This window comes from Lagenorhynchus albirostris, chromosome 2, assembly GCF_949774975.1.
Source record: "Lagenorhynchus albirostris chromosome 2, mLagAlb1.1, whole genome shotgun sequence".
Taxonomy (NCBI): domain Eukaryota; kingdom Metazoa; phylum Chordata; class Mammalia; order Artiodactyla; family Delphinidae; genus Lagenorhynchus; species Lagenorhynchus albirostris.
Window position 1 is genome coordinate 178,548,366 of NC_083096.1, and position 13,472 is coordinate 178,561,837.

General features: G+C 45.4%; 1 protein-coding gene across 3 annotated transcripts in view; it reads right to left on the reverse strand.

Moving 5' to 3' along the window:
• Positions 1-419: 419 nt before the first annotated feature.
• UBE4B (ubiquitination factor E4B) overlaps positions 420-13,472 on the reverse strand; it is a 111,335-nt gene continuing 98,282 nt past the window's right edge. For all 3 annotated transcript variants that reach the window (XM_060141497.1, XM_060141496.1, XM_060141498.1), the window contains 4 exons: positions 11,266-11,457; positions 3,308-3,482; positions 2,215-2,361; positions 420-1,883 (listed from right to left, as the gene is read on the reverse strand). In XM_060141497.1, the coding sequence (XP_059997480.1) occupies positions 1,822-1,883; positions 2,215-2,361; positions 3,308-3,482; positions 11,266-11,457 (576 nt within the window). In that variant the 3' untranslated portion in view covers positions 420-1,821. The remainder of the gene's footprint in view (positions 1,884-2,214; positions 2,362-3,307; positions 3,483-11,265; positions 11,458-13,472) is intronic.

Sequence of the window (13,472 nt, forward strand, 5' to 3'; positions counted from 1 at the left end):
AAATCGTAAATGTAAAGGCCTTGGCATAGGTTGGCACACAGTAAATGCTGCAGAAACGCTTGCTCTTATTACATGAGCTGGTAGGTTTCATCAACTGCAGTACCTAAGATAATGTTCATGAGATGGGCTGAACTTGAGCAAAAATTTTCAAGGTCAGGGAAAATATATTTGCAATAGGGTAACCACCTGAGAACTGAAGAGACTGAACATGACAAAGCTCAACCCCCTTGAACAAGCAAACAGTGACACAAGAACCAACTGGAGCATCAAGACTGACACAATAGGAAAGTTTTATTTTAAAAACAGCAACTCCTAATTGGCTCCAGGAAAGATCATGTACCACATGCCAACACATCTGGCTCTTGGTCTTCACCCACCCCTTTGTTTTCCACAAAAAGAAGAGACTCAAAGAAGATTCCTTCTGAATGTGTATCACCATTTATTGTAGTTTGCGTTAGGAACTGAACAGAGGACATTGTCTGTGGAGCGGGAAAGAAAGGAAAAGAAAAAGAAAGTATGTTTTTGTAGACTTAATTTCTTCAAAACACTTTATGGTTTCAAATTCTTTTTTACCCCAAAGGAGATTCAAGAATCCGAGTATGGTTAAGTAGGGAGCAGTAATACAAAAAATCGTGTGTGTGTGTGTGTGTGTGTGTGTGTGTGTGTGTGTGTGTGTGTGTGTGTGTGTGTGTGTGTGTGTGTGTGTGTGTGTGTGTGTGTGTGTGTGTGTGTGTGTGTGTGTGTGTGTGTGTTTTCTTTGTGTGTGTTTTTACAAGCAGATGTACTTCCACATTTCTTGCACCCCTTTTTTGCTTTGGTAAGGCCAAGCCCCACAGGACACATCATACAAACGACCCCTGCCTTGAACTCACAGACTCAAGGGTTGAGGAATTTATTTACCCTCGCAGGATAACTATAAAGGTTTCCAACTGTCACATAGCATTAAAAATAACCCAACCCCCCCCAAACCGTAAGACGCGAAATCCTGATACACTTAAATGCTTCCTTTGCTGCAGCTGTTCCTCAGATTCCTAATCGTGGACTCACTACAAGGACCAGAGCAACAGGATTCTCTTCATTTTGTTTAGAATAAAAAAAAATTTTAAGGGACATTTCAAAATAATTTAAAAAAAAAAACTGAAATTCAAATTCTGAAAATATCTTGCCTTTTTTATTAATCATGTCATCTAACACCAATTAAAAAAACAAATATGTGAATATGATATAAAAATACGATCCCAGGATTAACACTTTGTTGCAGGCACAGTTATCTCACAGAATAAATGTTTGGAGGGCCAGGGAAAAGAGTTTATTTTTGTTTTTGCTTCTCTTAAAAAAAATCCACAGCAGTGCAAGTAGGATCAGGATGGGGCCGGCGGGGGGGAAGAGTCTTAGCAGCAAGATGTCCAAGGTTCTCTAATCACAATCAAAACCAACGGATACTGGATTTAGGAAAAAAAAAAAAAAGGGATGAAGGGGATGCTGCCCAGACCCATTCGTCATCAATCACTAAAAGACTTCCGTAGCAAAAGCCCCAAATTGTGACATATGAAGGACGTGCTCTACTACACAAGCAATCATAAAACGTATCCCTCAAGCTTTTGACCACGTCTGTCACTTAAATATATGTACAGGAATTGGGCTCCTCTTCTTACTCATGTCCTTTCCGGTCTCCACTGTTTGGTCACTCTGGGTAGGCTCTTGGTGTATTTTGCCACTTCTGGCCTCCAACATGTGAACAGCATTTGCACCACCGATGCTGCTCCTGCCTGCCTCGCCGGCCTTGGCTGTTTCTCGCAGAGGGTGGGCAAGGGGGATGGTTTAATGATCATTGTTCTGTTTCTCTCTCATCCAGGCATGAATCTGTTCTTTCAGTTCTGGCACTGAGAAAAGAAAGGAAAGAATTAATACCCCAGATGGGAGGGCTCTTCCTGAGAGATGATGCTTGTAGTTCTGTATAAAAGGAAAGAAAAGGCAATTCATTCCCTCACTGAACTGAAGGCTGAAGAAGAAATAGGACATGAAAAGTAAGAACTGGAATTCTGTAGTGAAAAAGAGCAAAGAATGTTTTATGTCTTGTCCATTAAGTGTCAGAAACCATGTAGTGTCTGGATTTGTTAAATTTCCCCCTTTTGACTACTCTCTGATACACGATTTTGGCCTCACTGCTCAGTACAGGTGCAGGCACTGCAGTTCGAGCCATGCCCTCCCTACCTGGCTCCAGCATGCTCTCTGTCAGCGTCTGTCGGTTGAAGGGGTCCGTGGGGGAGTTCAGCAAGTGCCGCAGGATGATGGAGCGGTCCATGATGGTGCCAGAGGGCAGCCGCACGGGGTCAGTCATCAGGGTGTCCATCAGAGGGTCTACAGAGACAGAGCAAAGCAAACTCTGATCTAACAATAGAGCCTAAAACTGAAAAAGAAAACAGAGTCCCTCCTATCAGTGAAAAATATAACCATAGGAAACAGCAACCAAACGGCCCCTACCAGGCCCCCAAGTTTAGGAGGAAATCAGCATTAGATAAAGGCATACACTTCACCTTTTGTAGAGGGGAAGCACCCTTTTGTCAGCTACTGCTGGGAGGAAAGAACAGACAAAAAAGACAGCAGGACAGACAGGCCCTCCCGAGCTGTATGGCGAAGATGGCAGGCTAGAATCAACCTTTCCTCTTAGGACTACTCAGAATTCTTTGAAAACATGAGTCCCCACTTGCAAAGGCAAGATTGACCTTAGAATCTTCAGGGTTGTTATCTGGTTTGAAATCAGGCTGAGGACTTTTTTCTCTTGTAATTTATAATATGAACTAAAGGTAGATAAACAGAATTTCAATTTCTGACCAGTGTCTCAAAAAGCAATGAGAGGGGGCTTCCCTGGCGGTGCAGTGGTTAAGAATCTGCCTGCCAATGCAGGGGACACGGGTTTGAGCCCTGGTCCGGGAAGATCCCACATGCCGCGGAGCAACTAAGCCCTTGCGCCATAACTACTGAGCCTGTGCTCTAGAGCCCGCGAGCCACAACTACTGAGCCCACGTGCCACAACTACTGAAGCCCACGCACCTAGAGCCCGTGCTCCGCAACAAGAGAAGCCACTGCAGTGAGAAGCCCACGCGCCACAATGAAGAGTAGCCCCCGCTCGCCGTAACTAGAGAAAGCCCACACACAGCAACGAAGACCCAAGGCAGCCAAAAATAAAATAAATTAAATTAAAAAAAAAAAAGTAATGAGAGCACAGAACGTCCTCTTCTAATGTTACATGTTTCAAGTTAACTCAAATCAAAGAATTCCACGTGAAAAAAGCGGGCCCACTCGCCTCTGAACTCGTCTGGGGCATCACTGTAGTCGATTTCTGCACGCGCGTTCTTGGCCACGATCTCCTCCACCTTCTCAGCCAGAAGTTTAAACTTCTCTATCGCTATTGTGGATTTGATCCCTGCCTTCCGCATCTTCAAAATAACTTCTTCAAACAATTCTTTGCTGTAGGATCTCTGAAAATGAGGAAAGACACCGTGAGACGTAAATATATTTTAAGCGGAAAAAAGCAAGCTGCAGAAAATACCCAAAGCATCATCTGTTTTCTAAAAAAGCCCTAAAATTCTAATGTACATATATAAATACTTTGACATGGCTATAAATACATAAAGACTGGGCTAATACGCACCAAACTGTACAAGGCCTCTGGAAAGGGCTTCAGGATTGAGGCAAATGAGGGGAATTTTAAAAAGTTTTAATTACTTTTATAGCAAACATCCATTTCTCTTAAAATTTAAATATTAAAAAGAGAAGGAAATATTAAAAAGAGAAGGACTGAAAGTCTACTTCAGTCCTTGCCAGGCACTGAGCCCTAGCAGCCTATGAGAGGAGGTGGAAATTTCAGTTCTTTTCCCTAAAGGTAAACATGGTGAAAACAACCCAATATAGTTCATAATCAACAAGCGCGTTCTCCCATTCCCTGTCAATCCTTATTTAAGATCTCTCAGTTCAACGCTGTTAAATGTCAGGGGCTCTGCTGACGGGAGCAGACAGGGTTTATGCCTGTGAGAGTGGGAGGGCTGGTCTACACAGCAAGCGCCCACCAAAGACCCAGGCAAGCCTGGGTTTCAATCCTGGCTTTACCATCTACCTGCTGTGTGGTCTTAGAGAAAGCTCTAACTCTCCTGAGCCCCAGTTTCCTCAGGTGTAAAATGGGGGTAGTAACACCTACCCCACAGGTGCCTAATTTATATAAATCACTGCCATTTCAAAATATCAAAGTATATCGTATTTTGCATTTACGGCAAAATCACTGAATGCTTGTCACTTTAGTGACAGTGATGCAAATGGAGGAGGGGAATGACTAAATCTGAAACTCTGAATGACAGGACCATAATCTGTGACCTGTGATTTCTAAACGAGGATTCACATGAACATCATGGGATGAACTCATCTCAATACTTGTGTTCCCTTAGAAGGCTGGAATGAAAGTCCTCAGTCTTTCTTCGGTTCTTTTTAAACTTCAGTTTCTAAATAAGTGCACATGCTCGCTTTCTCTCTCCACACACAGCCACGCCCCTTATTTAATCCATGCAACTCAGGGGAAAAGAGAGGAGAGGACAAAAAGCCAGCAGGGCACTTGGGCCTGGCAATAATCCTTTAAAATAATTTGAAAAGTTCAGAGAGCCTCGGTTATAGTTTTCTGAAACTAAATTACTACATTAGGTCAACAGATACTTTATTTGGTGTCTACTTATTATGAGCCAGGTAAGCTACAGTCCCCGTCCCTTTGGGAAGAGGCACAGGGTATAAATGGCCAAAGGGTTATGGTGAGATGTTGGAAGGGCAAAAACGCACAGGGTGGGTGCTGCTATCCACACTACTGAGACGATTCACCTTGAACTTCTCTGTGTAAACAAGTAGTCATTCTTAGCCCATTTACTATTCTCGAAAATATCACCCACTCTATTTCTCAAAAGATGATTGAGTTTTTAACCAACTGACTTCTGCCTGCTGTTAAGTCAACTTCTAAGATAGAGCAGTGGAGTGAGCATTATCAGAAATTATCATTATTATCAAAGCATTATCAGAAAGGGTAGTGAGCATTATCAGAAAGGGTAGGGACTTCCCTGGTGGGGCAGTGGTTAAGAATCCGCCTGCCAATGCAAGGGACATGGGTTCGAGCCCTGGTCCGGGAAGATCCCACATGCTGCGGAGCAACTAAGCCCGTGTGCCACAACTACTGAGCCTGTGCTCTAGAGCTCGTGTGCCACAACTGCTGAAGCCCGCGTGCCTAGAGCCCATGCTCCGCAACAAGAGAAGCCACCGCAATGAGAAACCTGCACACCGCAACAAAGAGTAGCCCCCGCTCGCCGCAACTAGAGAAAGCCTGTGAGTAGCAATCAAGACCCAGCACAGCCAAAAAAACAGAAATAAGAAATCAAAGGGTACTTATGATAAGAGGACATGGCGCTCAGTTTCAAAGAGCAGTGGTGCCAATGAATCGACCAAATACAGATTACTGAGCTGCTGCTTCAAGTTCAGTGTGGATGGTGTCAGAGAGGAAGCAAAGATGTTGCGGGTTTTTTTTGGCTGTGCTGGGTCTTGGTTGTTGTGTGCGGGCTTTCTCTAGTTGCGGCAAGTGGGGGCTATGCTTTGTTGTAGCGCACGGACTTATTGTGGTGGCTACTCTCGTTGTGGAGCACGGGCTCCAGGCGCGCGGGCTTCAGTAGTTGCAGCACATGGGGCCCAGAGCGCACGGGCTTCAGTAGTTGTGGCGCGTGGGCTCAGCAGTTGCAGTGTGCGAGCTCTAGAGCACACGGGCTCAGTAGTTGCGGCTTGTGGGCTCTAGAATGCGGGCTCAGTAGTTGTGGCGCCTGGGCTTAGTTGCTCCGCGGCATGTGGGATCTTCCCAGCCCAGGGCTTGAACCCATGTCCCCTGCATTGGCAGGCAGATTCTTTTTCTTTTTTTTTGCAGTACGTGGGCCTCTCACTGTTGTGGCCTCTCCCATTGCGGAGCACAGGCTCCAGACGCGCAGGCTCAGCGGCCATGGCTCATGGGCCCAGCCACTCCGCGGCATGTGGGATCTTCCCGGACCGGGGCACGAACCCGTGTCCCCTGCATCGGCAGGCGGACTCTCAACCACTGCGCCACCAGGGAAGCCCGGCAGGCAGGTTCTTAACCACTGTGCCACCAGGGAAGCCCAGGCTGATTCTTAACTACTGGACCACCAGGGGAGTCCCAAGATGTTGTTCTTGACCTCAAGGACCTTACAGAATGGCTACAGAAATTAAACATAAAAATATCTGCAAATCATGTATCTGATAAAGGTCTAGTATCCAGAATATATAAAGAACTCACACAGAATATATAAAGAACAGAACAGAAAGAATCCAATTTAAAAAATGGATAGGGGCTTCCCTGGTGGCACAGCGGTTAAGAATCCACCTGCCGGGCTTCCCTGGTGGCGCAATGGTTGAGAGTCCGCCTGCCGATGCAGGGGACGTGGGTTCATGCCCCCCGGTCTGGGAGGATCCCGCATGCCGCGGAGCAGCTGGGCCCGTGAGCCATGGCCGCTGAGCCTGCGCGTCCGGAGCCCGTGCTCTGCAACGGGAGAGGCCACAGCAGTGAGAGGCCCGCGTACAGGAAAAAAAAAAAAAAAAAAAAAAAAAAAAAAAGAATCCCCTGCCAATGGAGAGGACACAGGTTTGAGCCCTAGTCCAGGAAGATTCCCACATGCTGTGGAGCAACTAATAAGCCCATGCACCACAACTCCTGAAGCCCGCGAGCCTAAAGCCCGTGCTCCACAACAAGAGAAGCCACCGCAATGAGAAGCCCACACACTGCAACAAAAAGTAGCCCCCGCTTGACGCAACTAAAGAAAGTCCGCGTGCAGCAATGAAGACCTAATGCAGCCAAAAATAAATAAATAAGATAAAAAATGGATGAAGGGGAGTTCTCTGGTGGTCCAGTGGTTAGGACTCGTGCTTTCACTACCGAGGGTCTGGGTTGAATCCCTGGTCAGGGAACTAAAATCCCACAAAGCTGCTGGGTGCGGCCAAAGAAAAAGAAAAAGATGAAGGATCGAACAGACATTTCTTCAAAAAAGATATACAAATGGCCAGCAAGTACACGAAAAGATGTTCAACAGCATTTGTCATTAGGGAAATGCAAATCAAAACCACAGTGAAATACAACTTTACTCCCACTAGGGTGGCTATTTAAAAATAAAAAAACAAAACAGAAAATAGCAAGTGTTGGCGAGGATGTGGAGAAATTAGAACCTTCGTACACTGCTGGTGGGAATGTTAAACATAGAATTACCATATGACTCAGAAATTCTACTCCTAAGTATATCCCAAAGAATTGAAAATAGGTATTCAAACACTTTTACAGGAACGTTCACAGGATACTATTTATAACAGCCAAAAGGTGGAAACAATTCAAATGTCCATCAATGGATGAATGAACAAACAAACCATGGTATAGCCATACAATGAAACATTAAGCCGTAAAAACGAATAAGGTACTGCTACGTGATATAACATGAATGAACCTCGAAAGCATGCTACATGAAAGAAGCCACACACAAAAGGTTATACACTGTATGATTCCATTTACATGAAATATTCAGAACAGGCTAATAGATAAATGTAAAAATAGGTAAAATAAAGACAGAAAGCAGTTTAGTGGTTGCCAGGAGCTGGGGTGAGGACGAAGGGACACTGACTGCTTAATGGGTACGGGATTTCCTTGTGGGGGTGATTAGAGGTGATGGTTGTACAATACTGTGAATGTACTAAATGCCACTGAATTACACACTTCAACATGGTTAATTTTATGTTATGTGAATTTCACCTCAAAAAAAAAAAAAAAATAAAAAAGGAAGGCTGCAGGACTTCCCTGGTGGCGCAGTGGTTAAGAATCCGCCTGCCAATGCAGGGGACATGGGTTTGAGTCCTGGTCTGGGAAGATCCTACATGCTGCGGAGCAATGAAGCCTGTGTGCCACAACTACTGAGCCTGCGCTCTAGAGCCCGCGAGCCACAACTACTGAGCCCACATGCCACAACTACTGAAGTCCACGCGCCTAGAGCCCATGCTCCGCAACAAGGGAAGCCACCGCAATGAGAAGCCCGCGCACTGCAACGAAGAGTAGCCCCCGCTCACTGCAACTAGACAAAGCCTGCGTGCAGCAATGAAGATCCAACACAGCCAAATAAATAAATAAGTAAATTTATTAAAAAAAAAAAAAAAAGGAACGCTGCATAGGAGAAGTGAGATTTCACATGGGCTCTTTTTTTTTTTTTAATTTTTACGGTTGCGTCGGGTCTTAGTTGCGGCATGAGGGATCTTCGTTGAGGAATGTGGGATCTTTCACTGAGGCATGCGGGATCTTTCACTGCAGTGCGTGGGCTTCTCTTTAGTTGTGGTGCGCGGGTTCCAGAGCGCAAGGACTCAGTAGTTTGTGGCACGCGGGCTCTCTCGTTGAGGCACGCAAGTTCAGTTGTCGTGGCGCGCGAGCTTAGCTGCCCCGCGGCATGTGGGATCTTGGATCCCCAACCAGGGATTGAACCTGTGGTCCCTGCATTAGAAGGTGGATTCTTTACCATTGGACCACCAGGGAAATCCCAAGATTTTTTTTCCTTTTTTTTTTTTTATTTTTTAAAAGTCTTTATTGAATTTGTTACAATATTGTTTCTGTTTTATGTTTTGGTTTTTTGGCCAGGAGCCATGTGGGATCTTAGCTCCCTGACCAGGGATCGAACCCACACCCCCTGCACTGGAAGGCAAAGTCTTAATCACTGGACCACCAGGAAGTCCCCATTACGTGGGCTCTTTACTACTATTGTTGTTTAATGGAACATGGTGTTAACAGACAGCGCTCCATGAACAACAGATCTGCCGTCCATCTGCCCGGAAACCACAGGCAGACTTGGCCCTCAGTGCAGCTCACTGTGTCAGGCTAAGACCTCTCTCTCTCCTGGGCTCCAGGGACAACTGTCCTGTCGCACTTCCTCTCTGACGAGGGGCTCTCTCCTCAGGCCTGTGAGTGTAAGGCTCAGGGCTCCTCGCGCTGGGGCCTTCTGTCACCTCTCCCGGGCACCTGTCTTCCGCCCGCTCTCGGTGCACAGGAGAGAAGGCTCTCAGTTTCTTCCCTTGCTCGGCTGCTGTTTTTTTCCTCCTCTGTCTTCCCAGGAAAACAAGACATACCAGACGGAACCAGAGCGAAGCAAGAGCGCTGCTCCCAAGGGAGAAGATGAAATTCTACCACCTCCCTGGAGCCTTCTAGTCTTCCACCCTTCCGCCCCCAGCCCCCCCAGCCCCTCTTCCGAAACAATCCAGTGGGCAGGCTCCTCATCAGCTTACAGCCCATATAAATGGAAAGTGTCCAACAATCAAGACAAACGCCACACTGTACAAGGCAGCAGAGAAACCACTGCAAGAGTGTCTCTCTCCACTGTGCCACTGGCACTTGTGGGCCTGCTTCACGTGTCTGCAAGAACAGGGCTATTTAGACATTCGAGAAGACCCACGTGTCACTGCGCAGAAACCACTGCCTGTGACTCAAGCCACGTGCCACCACAGGCCACCACCTGTGCCACCACCACAGTCCATAGGCATTACCAGGCAGTGTGGACGTTTTGCTGGTCACCAAGGAAAGGCAGCTGGAAGCACTCGGAAACACTCCTTTGTCACCCACTTGGTTTGCATCGTCTCAGTGGGTGTGCTGTGCTCATGCACACTGCAAACTTTATGTTACGTGTTATAACCGCTTGCGACGTGGCAGCCACAGCAAGACCTACCAGGAGAAGAGGGAGCAGGCTAAACGACCCTTCTGAGTCCCTGACAGTGAAAGCAGAGGAGGCCCCGGGCACTCCTCACACCCGATCTCTGGCTGGGCCGGAGAGGCCCAGCTCCAGCCGGCCTGCTGCCCAAGCAGACGACCTGACCTTGCCTGGGGAGCGTTTCCATTTCCTGTCCCTCTTAAGGCTACCGCTTATCTTCCATTTCTCAATATGTGTAGCATCATACAGTCGTAGGCTAGAAAATCATTTTAGCATCTACCCAAAGTAACTGCAAACACCTAACCTGCTCTTTTAACGCGACTTTTTATGGAAAACCTGCTTTAGACATATGTGGTTTTTTCCATTGCAGGTGCTTTGTCAAGACCACATCTCTTGCTTTATCCAAAAGTACCCATGTATGAGAATTATGTCTCAATAAAGCTGTTATTGAAAAATAACAAGTACCTACAATTCCCCTATTTTGACCTTTGGATGAGATATAAGTAAAGAACCTTCTGGAATGCCTAGTGATGGTTACCCTGAGATGTGAGTTAATACTTGGATAAATAATGTGAACAAAGATGCGGAGACTGAAACGGACATGGCACTTTGGGGGCATTTTAAGTGGAGAGCAGAGAAGCTGAGAACATGGGCTCAGGGCCAGACTGCCAGGTGGGAGTCCTGCCTCTGCCTCACATCAACTGTGCAGCTCGTTAACCTCCGTGTGCCTCCCTGAAAAGCAAGGAATCCAACTAAACCTCAATCGTAGGATCCTGTGAGGATTACAAGTGAAAACATGAAAAGTGGCTAAAACTTGATGCGTGGTTAATAACACCAGTTATTATAACGCTGAAGATGCTGCAGGACACAGGACCGTGGAGGGAGGGGAAGCCCTTCATGAGATACTGAAAAATTAAACGTCGAGGCCGGACAGGGGCCGCTTGGACTAAATTGGTAGCTGTGGAAATGAAAACCACAAAATGGATACAATCAGAGGGACGCAAGGAATAAAGACGGGAAGAATGTAAAGATAACGTACACGGTTTGAAACCTGGAACCACCGAAATAATGGCAGCACTGAAGCTGTTATTAAATCTCCTTCTCGGGAAGAAGATTTGGATTCCCTGCGAAAACCAGGCTCTTTCTGGAAATGTAACCGATTTGTCGAGTGAGGCCCTTAGCAAGATGGGTACAAACTCAACTGGAGACGGATCTGAGAGCCAAATCTGCTCTTTACGCCCAAAGGAAAACAACTGAGTCACATCCATTTACACCAAACAAGTTCCCCTTGCCACTGTGGCCATTATTTCTAGTTACATAGTAAAAACTTCTCAAACCACGTTTTGAAAAGTGTCACCTTCCTTGATTTCAAGTGGGGAAAATCCAAGAACAGATGGATATGTAATCGCGCAGGGTCTGCCGGGAAATCCACAGGGAAGCAAACTCAAGTCACCCACTTCAGGAGCCTGAACTCCAGGCTCCCTCTGAAACTGTTCCCTTGGGCACTAACCTGGTCGTCAGCAATGGCTTTAGCGAACCGGGCACAGTCCAGCTGCAAGTAAATATCCGTCAGTTGGTCCAACAGCTTCTTTGGTTCAAAGCCGTATTTCTCAGGGTTTTCCACTTTCAGGTCACGGCACTTAGGACCACAGAGCTGCTGAAGATTAAAGTTCAGCATCGCAGCCAATCGGGGTCCGAGTTCCTAGGAAATCACGGGATAATAGGACAATTCATGCTGTTGAGACAAGCAAGAAGGACCCAAACCTCCCATTTCAGTGGAGGAACAGGAATTGGCAGGCTCAATCTTCAAAGAATCCCTTATATGTGCTATATCATACGCTGAAGAAGGACATTCCATTCAAACTTTTCTTTACTCTCCGTTTCTAATCCAATAATTCTAATACTTCATAGAGTGTTGCATGCTGATGGAATATTTATAAATACCAAAAAGGCAACATTTTCATTAAATTCATGCTTTAATTATAAAAACAAGGATCACTTCGAATTTGTTAATAGGTAAAAGAGGGAAACTATTCATAATTCCATCATCATCACACGTGTCATGAAAGTTTCTGGAGTATGCTCTTTCAGTCATCATTTTATGCATTCTTTTTCTATAAATTTCAAGTCCCTGACAGTTCAGGCAATATGCACTATTCTTATTTATTTATCAGATGCAAAGAGTGAAGAAATATAAAAGAGGTAGAAGATAAAATTTATGTCTTGAATAGTTTTAAATCTAGCCAGTGAGACAAGACAAACTTAAATGAAACAACTAAAAACTAATTATGAAATAATATGCTATAACCCCACAAGGTGACACAGTACCTACTACAGGTGGGCATACATTGCTTTAAGCAAACCTGAAATAGGAAAACCTGGCTTATAGAGTATTAAACACCGGCCATAAAAAATGAGCTGTGAAAGCTTCTCTTTAAGTAACAAGGTTTTCATTAAATTTCATGACTGGATTTATACAAATTCAACTTAAATTTGGCTTCTAAAGGACCTGCTTTTGCACAAAGTAAAAAGTACTCCTGTATTTAATTGTTAAGAAACTGTGAGGTAAAGCAGGGATAAGAATAGGATATAATTGGTAATTTTTTTTTTTCCTGAAGTGGGAGAGTTTTGTGTTAACCAGCAAAGAAGGTGAAAACAGTGCAGCAAAGGAAAAGGAAAGATCAAAGCAGGCACAGGCAAAGGCTGGGGGGCAGAAGACTGTGACCCAGGTGTATGGAGAGCTCAGATCAAAGAGTAGGTCTTGAAAAACATTAATTTTAATTGACATGAAAATAATAGACCTAGCTTTCAATAATGTCCTTTACAAAAAATGAAGAATTTAGAACTAAAAATAGGCTTTATGATAATTTAGTCTCAAGCAATTTTTATAGTTTCTGACCTTCTGAACAATCAAAGAGCACTGCCATCGGAGTAGTTGAACATAAAATAAAACATGACTTAGAGCAGGGATTGGCAAACTGCTAGCTGCAAGACATATCTGGCCTGATGCCTCACTTCATGGAGTTTTATTGGAACACAGCAACAGCATAGCTAGCAGCTGCAACAGAGGCCATGTGGCCTACAGTGCCTAAACTATTTACTGTCTGGCCTTCATAGAAAAAGTTTAAAGAAGTCCATTGCAAACCTTTAAGGGAAGCAAGTGCCTGAAGCACTTATCTAAATGAGGTGAGTGTTCTTACGCTTTCAGTGATGCACTGTTTTGCTTCATGTTCTGCTGCTCTGGCACTGCAATCTATTTATGAAGAGACGTGAAATGTAAAGGGGACAGAGGAGGGGGCTCATCTCCTGAGTTGCACGTAGGACAGGGTGTAGTGATAATGACGGAGGTGAGAGTAAACAGGGAAACTGGAGGAGACGTGGAGTAAAATTACATCCCACTGTAAACTTGTCTCCATGTGGGCAAGTCACTACCAAATCTCAGGCCCCTTTCTTGCCTTCCTCACTATCCTGGCCCCGGCCCCACCATAAGACTTCCAAACTCTGTGTGTGTGTTTGCGTGCGTGCGTGCGTGCGTGCGCGTGTGTGTGTGTGTGTGTGTTGCGGGGGATTGTTGAAGAGAAGCAGAGATCTTCATTTATGCCCCTCAGTTTCGATTTCAGAAACAGGATCCCGGTCTCATCAATCAAGTCATGGCCAAACAATCTGGCTACCTTTGACCTATCATAAACCCTAATTATGGCTCTCATTAACCTTTGG